We start from the raw sequence: 24,170 nt of genomic DNA, 5'->3' as shown, positions 1-24,170 counted from the left end.
GACACATTTTATTTTGTTAACCTTGTTTTTTGGTTTAAAAAAATAAGCTGCACTAATTGCAATAGGGAGTGGAGCCATGCCAAATATTTTAGTTTGTTTAATTAAAAATATATATAAAATAAGAGACCATTAAGGAATTCTTTGGACATGCAGGCATTTCTTCTTGTACTTACAGAGATAAGACCGATAAACGATATTTGAAACCCATATGCATTTACAATAAAAATGAAGATATTTTGTCAATATTTAGAATTTACATTATAACAAACTTCAACACAAAAATGTGTTTAAATGCCTTTAGCAAATGTTTTATCAAAACTGAAACGTTCAATATCATAAACAGCAAGTTCCCAGCAACTTTTTTATAAACTCAAGTTGAAATTTAAATAAAAATGAATACATTAAAATAGTTCCCTGACGTTTTACAAAGTAAAAATTCCTCCCATGCTGACACTTTCTTTGCACTTAATTAATCAGTTTTATCAGCAATCATTTAAATAAAATGCTGATACAGATAAAAGGCAAAATGGCAAATATTAGCCCGAATAAATCGGCCAGACAATAAACTGTTGAACCCTACTTTGAAAAATTTGATTTAGTTCACCTTCTAATAAGACGAACCTCACTACTGTCACTGTGCCTTCGTCTGAAATAGCTTGGCCATCTCCACCTCCAGCCGCACAGCAGACTGACCAGATTCCTCGCTGTCTGTATCCAAGTGCCACTGCTTGTGTCTCTACAGAAAATGAACAAATGCTTCATTGTGTGTCTGATGCACTCTGAACATGGAGAATGAAGTTCTCAGAGGAATGTTAGATACAAAGCTGACAGTTCTCTCACTGTTTGTGCCACAAGAACCACCATGCTTGTGCACGTTATGGATTAGTAATCTTACTATTCAAAGAGTCCATCTTAAAAAACTACAGGTGGTCGAGCCTTTGTAGTACTGGCTCCTCGCTGTGGAACAACCTACCACTGAGAATCAGATCCACTGACTCTGTTCGTGCTTTTAAATCACGTCTGAAAACGTACTTTTATAGTAAGGCTTTTCCTAGTAGTTGATAGACTAACATTAATTTACTGTTCTATTTCACTTATTATTATTTCTTTGATATGTACAGTACATATGTAACTATGCATACATATATGTATGTCTATGTGTATATGTAGGTGCACGTTTATGCACTTTTGGATAAACACTTTTTGCTTTTGCTTGAAAAGTGCTCTACAAATAAAGTTTATTATTATTATTCTTTTTTTAATAACTTCAGAAACATATGATATTTCAAAGACCTCATACGCAAGAGTGTTCCCTTAGACTATGGGTTGACCAATACTGGTTTTTCAGGGCCGATACCGATACCAATTATTGTTAGTTAATGAGACCATTAACAGATATTTGGAACAGATATGCATTTACAATAAATATAAAAATATTTCTGTCAACATTTTGAATTTAGAATACAGCAGCAGCAAAAAATCAGCAAATGTTTACTAAACTTAACTTTTAACATAATATACAGCAAGTTCCCTGAAACTTTTTTTTAGAAAGTCAAGTGAAAATTAAAATAAAACAATAAATACAAATAGCTCCCTGAAGTTTTACAACGTAAAAGTTCCTCCAGTGCTGACAATTTCTTTGCACTTTTTCATTAATTAATTTTATCAGCAATCATTAAAATACAACCCAGACACAGATAATCTGCAAAATGCCAAATATCAGCCACAATAATCCACCAGGTCGATATCTGACCTAATAAGTGCATGCATGTGTTTCATAATTATTGCTTTTGGTTTTTGGACAGCACTTTGTGCTTTTGCTCTATAAATAACGTTTCGTATTATTATAATTATTATATTAAAACATATTCTATTTCAAAGTGAGATCTCACATGCATGTGTTCCCTTAGGTACAGGCTAAACAGGCAGCTTTATGTCACTGTTTTATGTCCCAGATAAATCTAGTGCATTAAAACAACACCAGAGTTAACTGAGTGTGCGTGGTTATTTTGATACTGCGGGTAAATATGTTGTGTTGATGGTTCATTTTTTACATCAAGACAACAACAAAGACAGAGAAGTAGCTAAACATGTTAAAATTCGCTATCGTGTAGTCAGTTGACGTCTATGGTAGATTTAAATTAGCAACTAGCCTGGTGTTGGTACTGTATTGAGCAAACTGCTATGCAAGGGGCTAGCTAGCAGCAGCAACTTGATTTAGCGTGTCAACTAACGTTTTAAGTTAACATGCTAATGTGATAGCAGCGTTAACAGCTAGCAATTTGGGCAACGTTAAAACAACTGACAACAAGAATCTGCACGGTGTTTAGATTTAAGTTGCAGGATAGCTAAGCGATTAACTCACATTAGCGGAGGAGCCAAACTCCTTCTTTAGCATGCTACGGCAGCCAATTTCGGTACCACAGTTGGAAAAGCTAACGGCAAAGTTAATCACGGAACTTGACGCGAGCCAACGTTAACTGCATCGGATAGCAACCGCCGTGTCCTCAATCACTTCAATATCCGTGAGGCGGACGATACTCACAACTTTTGTTTCCTCTCCCTGTAGTTGAGCTAGGTAGCTTAGCTTGCAGACGGTCTTTTCATTTGCCGAACAAGCTTCAACGTCCTGGCCCTCCTCCATTGGAAGGATTTGCGTAGTGGTGTGATTTTTTTTTCTCGGTCTGTTTCGGTGTTGGGAGAGCTGCACTGACAGAGCGGACGGTGGCCTGTTTGTCCCGCCTCCGTGATCCGGATTGGCTGTGCTGGTCTACGCCTACATGAAATACAGCTTTCTATTTCACCAGATACGTGGCAATCCGGTCCAAATGACCTGTTGATTGGATGACGTCCTCGGTGACGTTAAAACGGGGTCTACTTTTTTATTTCAAACGGCGTACACCGAAACTTGCACTGGGTGGGCGGGTACTCTCGATGGAGCCGGACTGCAGTGAAGTCCGGGCCAGTGCCCCCCTTTTGAACAAAGGTGCACTTTTACATTTGTAGGATTTTTAGGACATTCTTATGATTTGAAGGCATTTCAATTATGTCTCGGATTTAAGGACATTTTCAGGATTTAGGACATTTCTTGTATTTTAGGACATTTCTAAAACTTCAGGAATTTCTTTGATAAGGACATTTCTAGGATTTTAGGATATTTCAAAGATTTAGGACATTTCTACAATTTCAGGACATTTCTACAATTTTAGGACATTTCTATGATCTTAGGACGTTTCTTGGACTATATATATAGGGCGTTTCTAGGATTTTAGGACATTTCTAGGATTTTAGAATATTTATCCGATTTTAGGACATTTCTAGGATTTTAGAACATTCTGTAGATTTTGGGACATTTCGGGGATTTACTACATTTCTAGGATTTTTTACAACATTTCTCCAATTTTAGGACATTTCATGGATTTTGGACATTTCTTGTATTTTAGGACATTTCAAGGATTTAGGACATTTCTAAAACTTTAGGAATTTCTTTGATAAGGACATTTCTAGGATTTTAGGATATTTCAAAGATTTAGGACATTTCTACAATTTTAGGACATTTCTATGATCTTAGGACGTTTCTTGGACTATATTTATAGGAAGTTTCTAGGATTTTAGGACATTTCTAGGATTTCAGGACATTTCATGGATTTTGGACATTTCTTGTATTTTAGGACATTTCAAGGATTTAGGACATTTCTAAAACTTTAGGAATTTCTTCAATAAGGACATTTCTAGGATTTTAGGATATTTCAAGGATTTAGGACATTTCTACGATCTTAGGACGTTTCTCAGACTATATATATAGGAAGTTTCTAGGATTTTAGGACATTCTGCAGATTTTGGGACATTTCTAGGATTTTTTACAACATTTCTCCGATTTTAGGACATTTCATGGATTTTGGACATTTCTTGTATTTTAGGACATTTCAAGGATTTAGGACATTTCTAGAACTTTAGGAATTTCTTTGATAAGGACATTTCTAGGGTTTTAGGATATTTTAAGGATTTAGGATATTTCTCCAATTTTAGGACATTTCTATGATCTTAGGACGTTTCTCGGACTATATATATATAGGAAGTTTCTAGGACTTTAGGACATTTCAAGGATTTTAGAATATTTCTCAGATTTTGGGACATTTCTAGGATTTTAGGACATTCTGCACATTGTGGGATATTTCGGGGATTTACTACATTTCTAGGATTTTTTTTACAACATTTATCAGATTTTAGGACATTTCTCAGATTTTAGGACATTTCTAGGATTTCAGGATGTTTCTCTGACTATATATAGCAAGTTTCTAGGATTTTGAGATATTTCTTTGATTTTAGGACATTTCTCAGATAGTAAGACATTTTGCAGATTTTAGGACATTTCAAGAATTTAGGATATTTCTAGGATTAAGGACATTTCTCAGATTCTAATGTGATATGTGTATCACTGTTTTTTTACTGCTCTTGTTCAATGCCTTAACCAGCTGCTGTAATGAAATTTCAAAACTTGGGATCAATAAAGTACATCTATCTATTTATCTATCTATCTATACATCTATCTATGTAAAAAAAAAAATACCTGAAATTGTCTTTTTTTATACAGATTTAAAAACAGACTGTGGCAAAATCTCAGTTTCAGTGTCTTAATAGTTGTTTCTGCTTCACTCAACAAAGTCACCCATATTATATTAGGTCACTAGACAGGCTGGTAAACTGGGGTGTATTTTGTAGCACAGGCCTAATTTTGCCCAGTCCTATTTGCAAGATATTGGTTGTAACATTTTAAAGAGACAAAAAATACATGTGGCATTCCCAAAAGGGAAACTGAATGATGGTCTCATGAGACCATCAACACTGAGCAAATGAATGATGAGCCATAATTGAATTCAGCCAAACTAAGGAAACACTTCTGCCAAATAAGGATTAGAAGTCAGCACTTACTTTGAATGAATGTGAGTATAGACACAATTCAGACTTATTATTATCACCTTTAACTCTTTCCCCACCAGAGTATTTTTATTAAATTGCCAGCCAGTGCCAGCATTTTTGGTCATATTATAGTTAAAAAAAAAAAAAAAGTTACAAGAAAATTATCTGAAAAGTTAAAAAATTACCTCAAATATTGTTGAAAGTTTAAAAAAAATATATTTTATTTTTTTACTGTAACATCATTTTAAACATAACATTATCCAGCCATCCATCCATCGTCATCAGTTTATCTGAGGTTGTGAAACTAGCAGCTGGTGATTGAAGAATCCCAAAACAAAGAAAATTATTGAGGATTTTAAGTCACAGAGATCCAAATTTAACATCAGCAAAACTATATTAAAAAAACAAACTGTCACACAGCTCATGCACTATAATCCAAGTATCTTTTTTTCCCTTGCTGATGGGACTAAAAGTGGAGCTCACCTTTGCTCTCTTCAAAGCCAGACTGCACTGACAAAAACAGGAATTTTACCTCACTGAACACAGAAAACTGCTGCTCTACTGCTGCTTTAACTGGTCATTTTTGTGTTTTCGATTGACTTTTGTGAAGCCAAACTAACTTTTCCGAAACGGAAGCTGGCAGCGTGCATCTCGGACAGAGCGGATCTCCGACAGTGGCAGCACATATCTCAATCCCTAAATTAAACATCATGACAAGTGTTGTCACACCAGAGGACAATTATAAGGACTACTACACAAAAAAAGTGTAGCTACATAGTGTCAAATAAATACGGAAATGGACTGGGTCTCAATAAGTTTTGAGTTACTTATATATCAAGTATACAACCATATGTAATTTGACATAGGCCTTCAGTTTAAATAAGTCGGCATGAAGACAGCCATGTCAGTTCATTTATTTATATTTAGGCCGCGCTTCTGTAATCGTGTCCCAACAGGACTCTCCAAAAGGTCGAGTAGACAGTTCAGCCCATTCAGAGCTCTGCTGTGTCACTTCTCAAATCACAGATCTGCTTCTGTACTAAGAAACACTCCAAACTTTGACTAGTTTGCTTACTGTTCAAAAAGTGAAAACAAAACACGATGAAGCAGTCTATAGTCTCTGTAGGTACCATATCTCCAAGTTTGTCCTAATATATTGTGCATACTGTACCAGAAATACTGTAAGTGGGGTGATTAAACACCTAAAAGAAGCTTGTTTTTCTAAGAACAGATTAAAAATAGAATGACAGGTGAAGTTTATTTTACTTAAACAGCTGAAACTCTCCAAGACCTTCTGCTGAGTCACCTGTCCCCAAACAGATGGTGTTTACTATGGTTATTGCATGTAAACAATGTGCTGTTAGTTGCACATATAAGATTTTAGACAAATATGCTGATGATTTTTTTCTTTAGTCAAGATAATCCAATGTATGGGCTATCATTATTTTTTAAGTACCGGCAATAACATTTCCAAACATTTTGTATGTTGGTCGGTCCTACATTGCTCATTTGTAAATGTACTAAAAATTGTGAGAAATTCAGACTACTTGTTTCATTTTCAAGGCAATATTTATTCTGTTTTGATATTGATGAAAAATGTGCCTTTAACTCATTTATGTAAGACGCTGTATGCACATGTATCCCTCTTACCTGTCTTTTTCAAAACTTTATTATGTAAAGCACCTTGAGCTGCCTGTGTGTATGAATTGTGCTTTAAAATAAACTTGCCCTGCCTGTTATTCCATTGGTGCACTCCAGAAAATAAAGTGGAAATACATAACAAAGGACCTTAAGTATACTGAAGGGTAGCAGCTCCCCCTAGTGGCAGTTCCATACATTGTTTCTCCTAAATGAATAAGGTGTGCAATATATAAAAACAAGCAACAGATACATTAGACAACCTATACGCAGTATTTATGATATTAAAGAAACGGAAAAGCCGCAACTGTGAATCCACATCTGCACTGCAGTGTTTCTGGTGAGGCTGAAAAATACAAATGGAGCACATCAACAGTGGATTCAGGTTATTTCAACACAAGTGTGTCCATGCACAAAACTATACAGAGGAAATATGGAACAACACTCACAAATAATTAAGAACAGATCTGCCGTTTCTCCACATTTTGCTGTTTTAAAGTTTGTGAGTAGTATTTACTACCTTGGCAATTTATCTAGACTTTGCACTAATCTGTTTTAATAGCCTCAGCTTTATGTGCTCTACTTACTTCTAGCTTTTCACTAGTTCTGCAGGTGCATCTTGAGCTTTTTTCTTACATTCTTCACACACATGGTGGCAGGATCTGTCGGGATAACATTATGGTCAGTGATCATTATTTATAATATTTAAGTTTATTAAAGCAGGAGTGTTGTGATACAAATATCACAGATTAAATGTCAAATTAATGTATCCACTGTGTAGGATTTAGAAGGACATGTTGGCAATGGCAGAAGTGGATTAAAATAAGAGTATGTTTCCTTTTATGGCATAATTACCTTAAAATAAGAATAGCTGTATATTTGTTAACTTAGAATAAGACGTTTATATCTACATAGAGAGCGCCATGTTGCACCACCGTGTTTCGACAGAAGCCCAGAACTGACAAATCAAATACTGGCTCTAGAGAGGGCCATTTGCATTTTCACATCGGCCAGTTAGCAGCATGATAAGCCATGTCAAAAAATCACATTTTGTTAAATTCTGGAACTGCTTTATTCTGTGTTTTTACCAGTTTCAAGCACAGAGTCTGTTTGATTTGGAGAGGAAGTGACCTCTGCAGATAATTCGATAATCCTGTAAAAAAAAAAAAACCTGAACAATGAACACTAAATGAATCCCACTAGGAGATGTTTGAGTTGGTTGCAATCCTCACTGTCAGATGCCACTAAATCTTCCTAAATCTGACACACCAGACCTTCAAAAGTCATTTATGTTGTCAAATGTGAACAACATGCCAAGAGAATTTTTTCTTAAGATTATTGCCTCGGCTCTTAACAGAATATGTGCACATTAGTAATTGTTATTACTAGATCTTTGATTCCTACAATAAGTTGACTATAAAATGTCAAAAGTTAGTGTACCTGTGTCCTTGACCGGACTTATTAAAAGGTCCAAAGCGCCCCTCCTCAGACCAGGGTCCCCCCTCAATGCCAATTTTCTGAAACTTGCTTCGACAAGTTCCAACATAAGATGCTTTTCCCACTGCGTAACCGAGGATCCCGGCAACTAAAGAAAAAACATCACAGTTAGTTACTAATGATTGCTGAGCGATTGTTAAAAACTTGCTACTTAGAAAGTCAAAAAATACATAGTACACACCTATTAATTTTGGAAAAGGACCAAACTGCTTTGATCGTTTCCAAACACCTGCATGAAAAAAAAAAAGAAAAATTTGAGCTCAAACCAAAGTGGATGATTACAAAAATGATTGATTAAATGCATCTTAATAATGTGATAGAAGAAAAGGGTTTGAATGTCAGTGCTTTACCATTGTAGATGAGACCACCCGTGACGGCCATGCTACCCAGAGAAAGTGGAAGAGCTAAAGAAAAAAAAAGAGAGTAAAGTCAAATGACTCAGTGATCAGGATCTGATCAAAGCCACGGTAGCACCAAAATGTTTATGTGACTTATTATTAAAAACTTCCTGTCATAGATTGTTCCAGCCTTGCTTAACTTGAGTTTAATCTGACTGAACTTTGACTTGTGAAGTAGTACGACCCAAAAATTTGTCAACCTAATTTGGGCAAAAAAAAGGACACAACCTCATTCAGGACGTTCTGATTGTTGCCGTTTCATGTTTACATAAGCGCAGGGTGAAAGCGCGCCAGCAGCAGCTGCACGGCTGGCAGTGAGTGGAAGGACGGTGGTCGAGGTTAAAGACAATGAAGTGTTGACACATAAAACATGGATCACTTTCAGTTCGTGGTATCTTAATCGTAGCAGATCAGCTAAGGTAGCTGCAGCTGCTTATGCTGACAACATGTGCTACAACACTCTGCATGCTGTTCACTGTGGCATGTGAGTTTCTTTCACCTTGCTGCAGTAATTCGGGTCTGACGGAGGCATTAAGCTGTGTGGGTGTGCATGTGCAGATTCTACACCTCTTGTTTGTTTTGTTGCTCTTGTCAGAGCAGGTATTTTTTAAGGATTCTCTTTGGTATATAGTATATATAGAGACACTCCCTGCCTGAATACACCCAACTTGAAATAAGATCTTATCAGCCGGAGTAAAAGGCCTTAAAAAACATGCATGGTCATGATGTTTCACTGAATTAACTACAAAGCATGAAAAATAAGCACAGAAAATAAGCACCGGTAAATAAACGCGCTGTAGGTCTGAAGGAGATAGTGGTGTAACTGTGATTTGATGATAAAAATTGACGTTGTCATTTCGTGTCCCCCATATGCGAGTGTTTTTTTGGGGGTAGGGGGCACTAATTAGATTCCACAGAGAAGAATGTAAACACAGCGCTGAGTGAACAGTGTTGAGACCTGCCCCGCTCATCTACTACAGAAGGCTTGTACAATACAGCAGGAAGAATATACCAAACAGATTTATTTGCTTGACTATTTGCTACAGTAATTATTAAGAAATATGTGTTAGCACCTGACTATAGTAACTCACAGATGCTCTCAGTTTATGAGCCAAGAAGACCCCTCAGATCCTCCAACTCTTATATTTTAGCTGTTCCACAAAGTAAAACTAAAACATTTGGTGATTCTGCTTTTGGCCGTTGATAATAATACATGTTATTTATGGGCGCCTTTTAGGACACTCAAGGTCACTTTACAGAAACAACAGTAATAAAACAGCAACATATCAGGACATAAGTAAAACAATATACAGTAAAAAGCAAAAAAATACAAACAAATTATGCTCCGAAACGCTGGAACAGCCTGCAGGGGGATCTGAGAGGAGCTGGAAATATTAATACTTTTAGAGGTAAACTAAAAGCCTATCTTTTTATTCTGGCTTTTATGTGGTGTCTTACTATCAAAGTTTCATGGTTTATACTTACTTTATTTTTTAAGATCCATTTTTGCATATTTCCTGCGTTGTTCTTGTTTTTGTTTCTTCAATCAAACTGCAAAGCATTTTGAATTGCTTTTGCCTTGTTTGAAAGGTGCTATATAAACCAATTTGATTTGACTGACTGATTTAGAAGAAATACCTCTGTACCAGAAGCTCTCCTCATGGCACTCTTTCCAAATCTTCCTCACATCGTCCCTATAGATGTGTCGATCACCCATGGGGCACTGTAACACACACACAGCAAAGGTTAGGTTATCTAATGGCCATGATCGCCCAAATAGTTCAGAGCCAAAATGTGTTGCCTCTTACCTTCCACTCTGCTTTCACTGCAGCTGGATCAGAAGCAGCAGCTGCTCCTGTCTTCACTACTATAGTTTCTCCATTTGTTGCAGAACTCATGATGCAGGTATTTTCTTTCTAGGATCAGAACTGCGCGACTTTCTCAGGCCAGCCTGGTATACTTCCTCTCTCCCAGTGCCTCTAATCTAACTGGTTGTAATTGCTCCTCCCTGTGCTTTTATCCCCACCCCACTAAAAAAGACATACAGGCCCTTTTTACCAATGGCTGTTTCAACATGAAACCAATAACGCATTGGGTAAAAACAGATATAGAAATGTACAAGCCAAATGAAACTGAATAATACACCTGCATCTTAAAGGAATATTCAAAAAGTGTGTCTTCCCATCTGTCACATTAGATCAAACACACACATTACAGCGTACAATGATTCAGTTTAGGCTCACCTCTGTACACCCATCCACACCTCTAAGTCACACCTTTATTTGGAGTGGCCTTTATTTCTTTCATGCTGTTGTTGATCTAGTTTGAGCCCTGGTAAAATACTATTTCCTATTTATTTGTGCAAGTGAGCACAAACTGTAGGTCGATCTACTGGAAAATGACTGAGATCAAACAGAATCGATCAGTCTGTTTAGCAAAAAAGGTTTCATAATAGCCATCTCATGGTTTGGGCAGGTCTATAAACATGTCTTATAATGTACATCACACACCCCTAAAATCCATTCATGAAGGCTGATTGCATTCTGTAACCTAGTGCATATGTTTGCCTAAAACCAGAGCAAGTACTCTACAGAAAAATAATTATTTTCTTACTTTACATTAATATAATTTTACTGAATATTAATCAAACTAAATACTAAAGTAGCTCTGCCACAGACTTTTAATCTTTATAGCCTGTGTTACTCAGCAGAGGAGAAAAGAGTGCTGAAATATGTCACAGCATTAGAGGCATACCACCAGCCAAAGGTCAGGGACTGTTTTATTGTAGCTACTGGCCAAGTAGTTATTACAAGTTAAATGAAAGAATGGTTTATTACCACCGATAAAAACTGCAGCAATATCAGCGCCAACTTCCTGAAGACTGGCACAGAATCACTGAGGAGATTTTAACTCTTATTACTAACTCCTGTTTCATTATGTAGAAACTCTACTATTAATATCTGAAGCTTATAGGTCCAATGTTCTTATTTTCTTGTATACTGAAACACAATTTCAGAAGATGTGCCACGCGCAGTAAAAGCATTGTTCTGTACAGATAACGTTAAGTCAAAGGTCGGCCTCTTTAAAGTATACGTCGTCACTGCCGGCAGTCTTGTAACAGGCAAAGAATGGCACATTACGAATCATATATTTTTATTTTAATTATTTTAATTTATTTAAACTGTATTGTGTTAATTTCATCTAATTGGTGAATTATTTTATTACTTTTCTTGTTTGCACACTTTTACTTTTTGTTTTTTGTGTGATGTATTTTTCTCGACGTCATTGTAAATGAGAACTTGCTTTCATGGATCCATCGAGACTAAATATTGAACGAATAAATGAAAAGTTCAAAAGTTTGGAATTTCTTGTTGCATGATATTTCCATTTTTCCCCTCTGTATTAGCTACTCTAACAAAAATAACGACAGTATAATTTGGACACTAAATATATGATATTTATATTTGAAGTTATTGGCCCCCAGAGAAGGATTAAATGATTCAAACCTCTATTTAGTTGACGTCCCCACAGCATTGACAGGAGAATACTGTTTGAACTTTTGAATTTGTTTTTCAGTCCCAGATAATGAAAGTGACCCTCGATCATTATTGAACCATGACGGTGAAACTGAGCTCCAAATATTTAGGAAAGACAGGGTTTCTTTGGCTGCTCTGCAGTCTACTCAGTGGTCACACCGACTGAGTTTACACTGTGATTTGCCACTCCAGTATGTTCACTTTATTTTCCCCAATCTATTTCTAATAGTGCTAACCTCAGACTAACTTTCTATTTTCATTAGAAGTGAAGAAAAGTCTTGCAAAGCAACATATTGCCTGCTAATTCCAGCTTGTTATAGACATTATTGTGCACTTTAACACTGAAACAGGAACTATTTAAACCATATTTGATGATAAGTTTACAGTTTTTTTTTCTTTTACCAATGACTGATGGTTTCTTCTGTTCTTACTGAACAGTTTCTCAGAAGTATCTTTGTGTTCTTCGGCCCTTTAATTCATCTCAGTGCTACTGATATTAAAAAAGACATTGTGGGTGTACACCATGGCTGCAGTTGAATGTATCTGTTTTGACTAATAACTAGAACTTCCAGTCACCTGATAAGCAGTGCTCTCAATTTTGCTAAACTTGTCACAGTTGGCTAACTGAAGCATCATTTGGGACAGGACCTCTCATCGAGGATTTCAACTGACTGCTGACAATGAATGCTGTCAGCAGCCCACATCATCCTGAAATGTGACATTTTTCACATTAACAGTTGTAGGCATGGGCATAGGGGAGGCAGTGCCCCCAAAATGCTCCACCTGCCCCACTAATGCTAAAAATAGGCATCTTTAGCCTAAAAAAATTATCACTTTGAGCGTTATTGCCACTAAAGCAAAGATACTCAACTTGCTTATAAATGTTTCTAGGAGTTCTAGGATTTGAAGGACATTTGTAGGATTTTAGCAAGTTTCAAGGATTATAGAATGTTTTATAGGATTTTTGGAAGTTTCTGGGATTTAAGGACATTAGGGTCTTCGCTAGTGTTGTGGGGGATCCTCCACTGGCACTTTTTTTGATAAACAAGCTCTATTTTTATGCTGTTTCACAAACGTTGGCACCTTTCATATACTAAAAATATCAAAAAGATTCCCAGTTAGAATCATTTTATTCTTTATTGTGAATTAGAAAATGGTTGAGGGGGCCACCGGGCACCCTATTGGGGGCCAGATTTGGCCAGCGGGTCCTAAATTGAGTATCACTGCTGTAGTGCATAAAAAGGCACAAAAGTGAGCTTGTTTTGGATAAAAAATGGAAGCTTACACATCTAAAGATGAACTCATATTACCCACCAGCATATCTTATTGCCCCACCATTTAAAGCAGTCTAACACATGCACGTTACAAACCTCCACCGACCAAGATCCCCATTAGCTTCTTAGATAATAGCTACTGTCTAAAACAGAAGCTACTGGGGATCTAAACAAACAAACAAACAAACAAGCAAACCCGGTTAAATTCACATTAAGAGAACCAAGCTATACAGGGAGCTAAACTTATGACCAAACTGACCAATCAGATTCCATCGTGGGCTGGTTTCAAGTTTGCACGAGGAAATTCTGATGATTGACGTGCTCATAAAAAACCTCCACGCCAATGAATCACAGAAGTGCCGGAGCCTGTTTGGGAACTCTGACCAATCACGTTAGAGAGCGGGCGGGATCTATTTATTATCCCGCCTCTTTGTGAGATGACACCCGGAGCAGCCAATCAGCGGCGGCCGGAGGCGGAGACAGCACGCTCCCAGTTTCAATCACCGTCCGCGGGCGTGGTTTACGTGGACAAGGCCCGCCTATTGGCCGGTCTCCGGACTTCCCACAGACAGTTGTATGTTTCATAAAAATGCACTCTGATGCGGCAAGTAAGTAGTAACGTTATAGAGGCTTTTGTGCATCAAATTGCGAAGCTTTAAGGATTCTGCAGAGTTTATCGGAGAGACGCAAACCAACGCTTTGTGTTTGTAAATGTACTTTTAGCTCGTGTGTCTGCAGGATTAGATGAGAGCGTATGAATTCCGTGCTATTTGGTGGTCCCTTTGTATTTGCCAGTGCTGTCTTGGGCGACAACAAAGGAAAGATAGCTTGTGTATTTTCACTTGTTTGGACACGCAGGAGGTTTTATTTGACTCGGCAGTCTTTGTGGAGTTATTTTTTCTGTGTAGCGTTAGCGGTGCTCAGTTGAACGCAGCCGACGTTAGTTAAATCCAGAAGGTTTTCGATGGTAATCGGTGCGTTGTGGTGTTTATATCCATCATTACTGAGGATGCACTGTGCGTTTCGACCCAAACTTAGGATGAACGCAATGCCATTGTAAATAGGTCAATTTTCTGGTCAACTGCGGACTATTACAGAGAATGAAAATTGTGACGCAGTTGTGTAAAACATCTTTCATTGCCTGCTGCAGCAGTGCTGTCGGGCTTTGCGGCACATACATCAGCTGCTGCAAAACGTCTGCGCAATGGTTATGTGCCAGTAGGCAAACGGTGTTAGTTTTTTTTATAAGACAATGTAAAATGCATTCAATCAGTTGGGGTAAATGTTGGGGGGTAGAGGGGTCTGAAAGAAATAGTTGTTTTGTTAGGGCTTGGGAATTGTAGTTTAGTTCGACAACCAGAGCGGATTTTAAATGGCTTCTTTGAAGGAAACGGACTACAACACCCATGCACCCAACTCTCTAGATACTTTGTAAACTCTGTGCAAGTTGCGCGTCTGCACTGCTATTTTAGGTATGCAGCTAATGCTATCTGGTCGGCAGTGAGTATTTTGTCCGGTTTGGCAGCTAGAAATAAATTGAAAGCACCGGGATTTGATGACAGCTTTTGAGCGGGGACGCATAGATGACATTTGGCGACAAGGTAGCATGCACGATCATATATTATCGAGTTTGCATGTCTTTCGATGAATGCAGAGAATCACTCCCTCATCCCGTGTGAGATATATTCTGCCGTTTTTCAAGTTTAACCCTTAAATTTGGAATCACACGACAGTAAATTGAGCACTTTAGAGTCTATTTTAGCAAAATGATCATAGGTTCCTGTTGGTGCTACGATGATGTCACCTTCTTGTACCCTTGTACCAAGCTAAAGTTAAATGAGGAACAGGAGGTTGTGTGTTTTGGTTTTAATTTTTTTTTGCTGTCATCTTTATTCTCTGTGGAAATAGATTTACAGCTGAATTCCCACTTGACTACACTGGCCAGCATCCATAAGATCCACCACACCTTGCACAGGCTGGTAAATACATATTGGCAGCTTGTGTATTTTGCATATTTTTAGGTTTGAATGTGTGTGTGTGTGTGTGTGTGTGTGTGTTTGTGTGTGCACTGTACAAACATGTGGTATCTGTTTTGATAGAACCTGACAGAAGACGTTGGACAGGATAGCCACCCCTCAGGTAATAATTCTGTCCCTTGTGTTTTGTAGACAGTGTTAAACACTGTCATTACAAGGACAGTTGTGCATTATGCCACTGCCAAAACGACTGCAAGCTCTTTAAAAGAGCATGCACATTTAGCAAGAGAAAATAAACTATGCAATGCTCATAAGTAGCCCTCTTTCATTCCAACTCCCATTTGCTTCTCTAGCTTGTTGCTCCAGAGCCATGCCTCCTAGGAAAAAGAGGAGACCCTCTGCAGGGGATGACATGTCAGCCAAGAAAAGTCGGCAGGACAGGTGTGACATCCTTTTGTTAAATATTCCAAAAAATTACCACTTCCGCCTGTGTCTTTGATGCAGGAGCACTGCATTATTTTGGCTTATAAAGAGGAATGTGAGCTGTTTTTTTTTATTTTTATAGCACATCTATAGCTTGTACTCTTTTTTTCATCTGCAGCGTTTTCAGAAAACATGAAACATCACAAATCCGCGAGGAGGAGACATTTTCAAGTAAAAGATGCTTGGAGTGGTTCTATGAATATGCAGGTGAAGTTTTACTTCACTCTACTCACATCCTCATACGTTCTTTGTATTAGCATTTGACCACTGATCAGTGACGGGGGTTTTTAAGCTTAACATGTGAACTTAATGCTAAATGCAGCATCACACTTTTCTGTCTAAAATAGGTTGTGATGACGTGGTGGGTCCGGAGGGCATGGAGAAGTTCTGTGAGGACATTGGAGTCGAGCCCGAGAATGTAAGCAGATATCTTGCGTTTTGGTTACGTTTGATTGGTCACAGTTTGCTCGCTTTTAATGGTTTTTCTCTCTCTGGCTGCCAGTCAAACTAAGCAACTAATATGGACACACTTTTGGCTTTGGTAGCAAGTTTGGTATTTCCTGTAATCCCTGATGATTTATAAAAATGACCAATTAGCATAATTAGTTATTTGCTTTTTTTCCTACTGCCCTTTTTACGTGGAACTGTGCAAATTTTTGTTCGGTAACATCAAAACAGATATTGATTTAGTACATATGGATGTTGCACAAAGATTAAAATGAATATTTACATGTAAAACATTTAAATTAGCTCATAATCTGGAGAAAGCACGGGAGATGAGAAACCTCTTTATCAAGATAAATTGTAGATTTGTAAAATTTATTTTTCACTGTACCATTTATTTTTTTGCAAGAATATTGGTCATATATTATTTTGTATATTAAATGTGATGGTGTCTTATAATCTCATGTGGGATAGGCCAGGAATGGCACGACACAGAAATAAAATCTATTTGCACAAAAATGTGAAGATCTAGTTTACTAGTCACTACTTATTTACTCATTTTTGAAGAGTTATTGAGGTCAGTTTTCATGTGTTTGACATGTAATAGTTGATAGATTGATTATCTGGATTGACACAGATTCTATTTAAGGACATCTGCAGCTTCAACGGTTTTTGTTTGTGCCCAGGTGGTGATGCTGGTTCTTGCTTGGAAGCTGGATGCCCAGAGTATGGGATATTTCACTCTGCAGGAGTGGCTGAGAGGCATGGGCTCACTGCAGTACGTCAGTTACCTACTTTTTGTCTTTTCGCATGCTGCTTTCTAGATGGATTGTTACCTTGCTGTGTTTTCTCACGTCTTTCTCGATTGCCCTTGGTACTCAGTTGGGCAGGTGGTGAAGTGTTGAGAATGTCTAAGGCACTTTTCTGCTGTCGTCAGGTGCGACTCCACAGAGAGGCTGAGGAACTCGCTCGACTACCTGAGATCTGTCCTAAACGACAGCACCAGTTTTAAACTCATTTATAGATATGCCTTTGATTTTGCTCGGGTGAGTCAAGCAAAGTCTTCTCTGCATGCATACACAGCAGTCTAAACCAAATTGAATTCACTTCATTTGAATAGTAAAATCCCCTGTAGGAAACAGTTGTTTGTTAAGTGCATCTGATTGAAATTCTTGCAAGGTCTGACTCAAGCCAATGTTTAGACCAATCTTGATGTTTTGAGGAGGTCAAGATAATTTTTCAGTTTGACTTTGAGTGGGAAAAGCTCTTATCAAGTGTGTTGCCTGTTTACATAGCCTGACTTTTCTCTCACGTAGACATTGAACAATGATTTAAAGAAAGCAGCTCACTTAAATGAATAAAAACATGGCACAGCAGCTGTGATAATAGTGTTACCACAGCAGCTGGATAAGGATTTCAGCCTATTTTGCGTTTTGAACTAATGTTAGTAATGATGTTACTAAACTGCCCCTCTGTTTAAAGTGTGGTTTCTTGAAGCTCTGGGTGTTTTGATTGGACAGGAAAAGGATCAGAGGAGTTTGGACATGAACACAGCCAAGTGTATGCTGGGGCTTCTTCTGGGAAAGACGTGGCCCCTGTTTCCTGTGTTTAATCAGTTTCTAGAGGTAAGCCTCATGTTCACAAAAGTCCTCTGCAGCATTTTAACAAATCAAGGGAGTCTCTACTGTAGCTGTAAATAAGACAGCGTGTTTGAATTCCTGTTTGGTGTTGAATAGGGTTGTTGAAACTAAAGGCCCAGACACACAGAACCGTCATTAAAGAACTAGCAGAGATGAAGGCCGACTGTTGCATCACCTCATGTTGCCTGTGTTTTGACCAAAAAGTTGCACCTGAACACATCACAAGCCAACTGAAAGCCAGTGGAAAAATCCCTTAGGCCTTTTGACGAGGAAAGCAGGGCGATGCTAGCTTCTGCGTTGGCCTACAGAAAAATGTCATCCATGGGGCACTTAACACTCAAAATAAACACCTTTATGACTTCTAACTACTAATCAGAGTGATTTCATTCACTGACGACCTCTGCTGTCTTATTCAACATGTTAAATTAGCTGGGAAAAAAAAGGCAACAAGGAGCGACTATTATCAGTGATGCTGAACACTGTCAGAACTATGGCGACATACGCTGACCGACGGCCCGGCATTTACCAACAGCTCGGTGTATCAGGGATCTAAAGGTTGCTGTGTTGTATTAACGGAAGACCTTGGTTTACTATTCCTCAGCAATCCAAGTACAAAGTCATCAACAAAGACCAATGGTGCAATGTTTTAGAGTTCAGCAGGACAATCAACCTGGACCTCAGTAACTACGATGAGGATGGTGCCTGTGAGTGAACACATATCTACACACAAATGTAACATGCATTCACAAATTAGTGTTTTCTAATCTCTTCTACTCTGTCTTTTTCTCAGGGCCAGTTTTGTTGGACGAGTTTGTGGAATGGTACAAGGAAAGACAGATGTCATAGGTGCGGTGCAAAAAATGGAAAAAAATACAACTGTGACAACGACTATGAGAATCAACAACCAATAAGTAAATACAAAAATGGTAAAGCAGTGACTGTGGGTGCTTCCTGGTGGAGGAGGGGTTCGGGCTGTGGGTGGGCTAGGGTGGGGGCACTGGGTTTCCAGCCTGGGTGCATGCTGCCCAGAGCGCGGAGGCCTGCCATTGTGGAGTTATGTTCCCTACCGAAGTTGCATAGTGGGCAAGCTTGCAGCAATCCCCGGTGGCATTGCTCTCTCTCACTGTGACATGTCATATTGCTGTCTGTGTTAGGATAACATGGTATCATACGTGGACGATGAAAGCAAAATGGTATTGTGTGGGAGAACCACTCCTCACCCCTTGTCTTCAGCACAGAGAAACCAACAGTGACCATTCATGCATTGTGTCTGAGTCTTAACAGGGTCGCTTTGACCTGGGCACATCTAAATATTATATATCTGTGCAATGAACTTGAACTTGAGCTTTTCTGGACAGATGGCACTAACTATTGTTTGTCATATTTTGAGTTAGATAGTTCTTCAAGAAGCACACTGTGTCAAATGGTTGATCGCAGGTTTCCGGTGCCTGTGGTGTTTACTATTGATTTGTGCCAGTGATTTTTTTCTTTTTTTCCCCTCCAGTTTTTGTTCCCTCCTGCTGTTTTGCTCCAGCTAATGCTAACAGTTTGCTAGCTCCCTGCAAAGGCTTCAGACCTCATAACACCAAACAAATCAGCATTGCTGCTTACTAACTCTTATTACAGTACAGCGGTGAGCCACTAGTGCTCTGATCAGCATTTATTGGTCCGATGACCGATTTATGTATCTACGTTCTGTAGGTAAGAGTATTATTGTGCCTCAAAACATGGAAGTCACTTTGTGTGTCCCACACACATACCAACAAACCCAAATGTACATACACGTGTGAGAACACATACGACACATGCACACACAGACACACTGAGTGGTCAGGGATTACTTCAGGATGAATTCAGACTGTTTGGGCTGTGTTATAAGTTGACCTAGAGCTTGTTGGTGTCCATTTTGTCTTGATGTGTGGCATCCGTTTTGTCCTCCTTAGTCCACTGATAGTTTCAGGTCTCCTCTTACTAGTAGCATCTCTCCCAACACTGACAGTGTTATTATAACTACAGTGGAAGACCAGTGACCCTCTCAGGACGAGGTCCTTGAGGCTTGAGTAGAAAGGTAGGTTTGCTGAAAGCATTGGTTTGTACCACCCGTAGGATCTAATCAAAACAGTGGACACTGACAGTTTGAAACTGTGTGATGATGCTATGCTGTTCTTTTCGCCTAGTATAATGTTCTTGTAACACATGTATAAATTTTTGTCTTTGGCTGTGGTGTGATGCTGAATCGTCAGATTTAATATTTGCATGCATGCTCCAACAGAGCCTTTTGTGAATGGATGAGATTTTTTGAAAACATTTTTCAAATACGTTTTTGTTTTGTACAGGAATTTGTGCAAGTGTTTTGTGCTTATTTTGATATTCACGATCATGTTCTCTTAATTCTGATGAACAACATGACTGTGTCTATTAAGACCTGGAACACACCTGTAACCTCACGGTGGAGCAGGAGTTCCCTCCTGCATTTACCCCATCTTTACACATCCTTACACATGCTGTAAAGCTTCAGGTAGCTGCAGCCAGTATACAGGATGCTATTTTATTTATTTTATTTACACTGTCATGATACCCACAGAACACACATTAAAATTTGTTGTGAAGATAAAACACATCAGTTCTCATGTCATTGAAATTCACTGCAGCTGAAACTACATGAAAGCCTCTAATGTCATTACAATGCATCAACCATCAGCATAACATCTGAGACTGAGATAGTTGTTGGATTGCTTACCAAATACTGTGTAGAAATCAGTGTTTTAGTATTCTGCCATGACAATGCAGGAGGATGAACACCCTTGTCCCAACTGTAGATATGTATGTAAACTATGTAAGTGTCTATATGTCTGTTTTCACTATAACCTATGTCTATATACATAAATAAAAGGGTTTATTAACTTACTGGCTTTTATTTTGGCTCTTAAGTTAATAGTTTATCCATTACAAAAACCCACAAAGGATTAATGTGGGTAATATTGCTGCCATTGCTGTTGTTGTTATTTTGATCTATCTACAAACGAAAGCTCTGCATCATATTGTTCAGTGATGTGGTTTTATTAAGGTCTCCTGATAAGTGTGCTAATAATACATGGCCATTAAGATTATAGGGGTTGTAATTACAAAATTGTTTACAGACAGACATCTTTGTGATGAATGATTTTTTAAAAAAATGCAATTTACAGATTTACAGATTTACAGATTATAGATGGGGGCAAATCTGAAAGATAAACATGCTGCCCTCTACTCCACTCTGACAGTTCCACACAATAAATTATAATTATTTACATTTCATTTCAAGCTTAATACTTAAAAAAACAGAATTCACAAAATCTGTGGCATTCACTGGCCATTTTAAGATCAATACAATGCCAATTATTTGCTTGTTTTGTCAGCATTTAGGATACAGTGAGTTTTTTTTAAATCAAACTTCACTAATGTTAACATTTGAGGAGTCCAAATAGACTCCTGAGTTTTGTGATGTAAGTGAAGAACTTTTAGATACCTCTGTCTTTCTGATCTGTTGCTGATAGGGTCTGGCGCTTTCCAACCCTGGTTTCTTACTGCTCTGTGACCTTAATGAAAGCCCTGCTGCCTCATATGGTGGTGGTGGTGGTGTTGCTGGAATGGGAGGTGGAGGCCCCTGCGGCAGTTCAATATCTCCAATGTCATGCCTCCTGTAGCTGGGGATACCATACAACAGATCTGCAGCTCTTCTCCTATCTAATGAAGTAGAGGAAAGATGCAATCGTGTCAGTGGCTGTTTGGCCAGGGGCTTGATGTCTTCCTCAGACCTGCCATAGATAAAATTGGTGTCACCTTGTGGATCATGGTCATCATTTCCATCTACTGTGTCCCACTTTTGTCTCTCCGATGACATAGCTTTTAGGGCACTGAGGCCTTTCCGGTTATTCCTGTCCTCAGATAAAGCCCCCAGAATCTGACTTGCACTGCGGGGCGAGTTGTCAAGAGCTCTGTTAGATGCAAGAGAAACACTGCTGGCAATAAGAGATGAGTGTTTATGCATCAGTGTCACATCTGCTCTCCCTCTCTCTTGTTTTATGTTATCATCACTTTCACTACTGGAGGAACTGGAGGAGTCAGGTGGGGGAAGTTCTGGCACTGCAGGTGCTTCCTGTGGCGGGGACAATGAGCTTACATCAAGATGTCTCCTTGGACTGGGGATAGAAAGGTCAGGCAGCTGACGACCAACACCAGTCCACCGTATCTCAGGTGGCACGTCTACATCTGCAGTGTATCTGGACTGCTCAAGACTTTTCTTTAATATACCAAGTCTCTTTGGAGAAAGAGGCGCTTTTCTGTCCTCCACACGATTGTATGGACCTTCTTGCGCAGCAGTTACAATTTCCGTATGGTCTGTAGTTTCATCCATGCCACTGCGGGGGAAAAAATTACTTGATGACGATGAAGGCTTGATAATTAAACGCTTGTAAGTGATTAGATGGTCATCATCTGTCATTGCTGACATGCTTGATGGATGACTGCTTTGGTTTGCAGTGTATCTCTTCGCCTCATTTTCACTCTCGCTACTTGAAGAGTGGGAGTTGCTTGGCTCTGGTGATGGTGCCTTGACATCCAGACGCCTCTTAATGCGTGGGACACCAAGACTCAGGTCAGGAACACTGTGTTCTATCGTGTCATCCTCACTACTGCTGCTGGAGGATGATACACTTTGTAACGGCACTCTGGTAACCTCTACTGAATTGTCAGAGTTGTCACCTCGACCCTTCAAACTGGAAGCAACATTCAGTTGTGTGTTTTCAGGAGTTAAAGATGATTCTGTGTGTATGATTCCTTGCATTCCAACTCCTATTCTTTTTAGGCTTGTTTTGCCGCTTTTATTTCCACTTTCACCACTGGAGAGGGGAGGGGAGGCAGGTGGAGGCGTTGAGGGCAGATTTGGAGATTCCTGTGTATGCGATGCGATTTCAAGGCGCCTTCTGAAGCGAGAGATGCCAAGATTCATTGTTGCCCACCTTGACTGAAGTTCTGGGTTTATCTCTGGTGGTGTGATGTTGTCACTTGACCTAAGGTCATCAGTAACAACAGTATACTTTTCTAATTTGATATTGTGGTCTGTTTTTGGATGTTGAGAGATGTTTATGGGTGGGGTCTTTGGCGATTTGATGAACTCCGTTTTCGTGGCCTTTGATTTGGCAGATACTCCCAGTCCTAATTTCACATGGTTCCTATGCTCATCCTCACTGTCACTTGTGGAAGAGTTTGATTCAGATTGTGGAGAGCTTGGAGACACACTATTAAGGACTGGATCTGGTTGTGGTGAAGGCGTTTTGATATTCAAGCGTCTCTTGATAGGAGGAACACTCACTTTCAAGTCAGGCAGCTTTCCCTCTGGTTGATGACTTATAATCCCCACATCTGTTTTGTCCCTCTCCATTTTCACAGATAGGTTAGTAGTCCCACCTTCACTCTCATCACTGCTGGAAGATGAGTCATTTGGAGGTGAATGTGGTGCCTTGATATCCAGGCGCCTTTTGACACGGTGGCCAGTGCTGAGATCCAATCTAGGCCATCTTGAATCTGGTTCTACTGTTGTTGGGGTGTGTCTTAAATCTGTCACACCCTCCTCTTGCTCATCTGAGCTGCTTGAAGAGTGATCGTGACTCATTTTGATTGCTTCCTGTCTCTTTACTTCCATTGTATGGTTCATACTCCCACCACTTAATAATGTATCAGGAGGTGGTGATGGGGCTTTGATGTCCAAACGCCTCTTGATGCGAGTACTATTACCAAGATCTAGGGCTGGCCACTGCAGTTCTGCATCATGACTCACTATTTGAGATTCTTGAAATGGGGGCCCTGCAATTCCCACCATCCCTGGCCTCTCTATCTTTGTGTGGTGTGCTGCTTCATCATCACTGTCACTACTAGAAGATGAATCAGAGGCTGGTGATGGTGCTTTGATATCTAGACGCTTCTTGATGCGCAAATTCTGCTCAAGATCAAGGGCAGGCCAACGTGTTTCTGGATCACATTTTACTGTTTTAGATTTCTCTAACTGAAGCTCTGCTTTGTCTACCTTTCCAGACCACTCTGTACGGTGCGTTGTTTCATCCTCACTGTCACTACTAGAAGATGAGTCAGTGTTCGCTGATGGTGCTTTGATATCTAGGCGCCTCTTGAGAGGAGTAGGATGCTCAAGATCAATGAGAGGCCATTGTGTACGTTTGTCAAATGTTACAGTTTGAGATACTTCAATGGAAGGTCTTGGCATGCCTGTCTCTCCTTGCTCCCCTGTGATTACTTTGCATGTTGTTTCATTTTCACTGTCACTACTAGAGGATGAATTAGAACCTGGTGATGTTGCTTTGACATCTAG

General features: G+C 39.1%; 3 protein-coding genes across 6 annotated transcripts in view; 1 reads left to right on the top strand and 2 right to left on the bottom strand.

Moving 5' to 3' along the window:
- The window catches only part of fryl (furry homolog, like), a 95,041-nt gene extending 92,348 nt beyond the window's left edge, over positions 1 to 2,693 (bottom strand). Inside the window, exon 1 of the mRNA XM_042483371.1 lies at positions 2,546 to 2,693. The gene's annotated coding sequence lies outside the window, so the exon portion shown is untranslated. The remainder of the gene's footprint in view (positions 1 to 2,545) is intronic.
- Positions 2,694 to 5,149: 2,456 nt separating this feature from the next.
- ociad2 (OCIA domain containing 2) lies at positions 5,150 to 10,422 on the bottom strand. Of its 2 annotated transcripts, none has more exons than XM_042483399.1 (7): positions 10,262 to 10,422; positions 10,092 to 10,176; positions 8,406 to 8,459; positions 8,237 to 8,284; positions 7,999 to 8,143; positions 7,146 to 7,220; positions 5,150 to 6,904 (listed from the first exon to the last, which is right to left on the bottom strand). In XM_042483399.1, the coding sequence occupies exons 1-6, from the start codon at positions 10,349 to 10,351 to the stop codon at positions 7,148 to 7,150; spliced, it is 495 nt and encodes a 164-aa protein (XP_042339333.1). In that variant the 5' UTR covers positions 10,352 to 10,422; the 3' UTR covers positions 5,150 to 6,904; positions 7,146 to 7,147. The 2 variants fall into 2 exon arrangements, with proteins under 2 accessions (XP_042339333.1, XP_042339338.1); XM_042483404.1 differs by having other exon boundaries at positions 5,150 to 5,248.
- A 3,379-nt stretch (positions 10,423 to 13,801) lies between these two features.
- On the top strand, positions 13,802 to 20,713 carry dcun1d4 (DCN1, defective in cullin neddylation 1, domain containing 4 (S. cerevisiae)). 3 transcript variants are annotated; one of them, XM_042484006.1, is made up of 11 exons: positions 13,802 to 13,871; positions 15,172 to 15,242; positions 15,363 to 15,402; positions 15,593 to 15,680; positions 15,841 to 15,929; positions 16,070 to 16,140; positions 16,853 to 16,944; positions 17,104 to 17,212; positions 17,687 to 17,791; positions 18,408 to 18,510; positions 18,597 to 20,713. In XM_042484006.1, exons 1-11 carry the CDS (start codon positions 13,853 to 13,855, stop codon positions 18,650 to 18,652), a joined length of 843 nt encoding a protein of 280 aa, XP_042339940.1. In that variant the 5' UTR covers positions 13,802 to 13,852; the 3' UTR covers positions 18,653 to 20,713. The 3 variants fall into 3 exon arrangements, with proteins under 3 accessions (XP_042339940.1, XP_042339941.1, XP_042339939.1); XM_042484007.1 differs by lacking the exon at positions 13,802 to 13,871 and adding an exon at positions 13,906 to 13,970; XM_042484005.1 differs by lacking the exon at positions 13,802 to 13,871 and adding an exon at positions 14,539 to 14,864.
- Positions 20,714 to 24,170: the final 3,457 nt, after the last annotated feature.

Source organism: Plectropomus leopardus, chromosome 3 (genome assembly GCF_008729295.1).
Source record: "Plectropomus leopardus isolate mb chromosome 3, YSFRI_Pleo_2.0, whole genome shotgun sequence".
NCBI classification, from domain to species: domain Eukaryota; kingdom Metazoa; phylum Chordata; class Actinopteri; order Perciformes; family Serranidae; genus Plectropomus; species Plectropomus leopardus.
This window is presented reverse-complemented; position numbering and strand designations above follow the sequence as displayed.

Bases quoted from the DNA above. Each gene is read 5' to 3' on its own strand.
- ociad2 (XM_042483399.1), bottom strand. From the start codon at position 10,351: ATGAGTTCTGCAACAAATGGAGAAACTATAGTAGTGAAGACAGGAGCA. The intron at 10,177-10,261 runs GTAAGAGGCAAC...TGTGTGTTACAG, and splicing joins CAGTGAAAGCAGAGTGGAAG to TGCCCCATGGGTGATCGACA. The intron at 8,285-8,405 runs GTAAAGCACTGA...TTTTTCATGCAG, and splicing joins GGGTGGTCTCATCTACAATG to GTGTTTGGAAACGATCAAAG.
- dcun1d4 (XM_042484005.1), top strand. From the start codon at position 14,819: ATGACAGCTTTTGAGCGGGGACGCATAGATGACATTTGGCGACAAG. The intron at 15,243-15,362 runs GTAAATACATAT...CTGTTTTGATAG, and splicing joins ACCACACCTTGCACAGGCTG to AACCTGACAGAAGACGTTGG. The intron at 18,511-18,596 runs GTGAGTGAACAC...TCTTTTTCTCAG, and splicing joins CTACGATGAGGATGGTGCCT to GGCCAGTTTTGTTGGACGAG.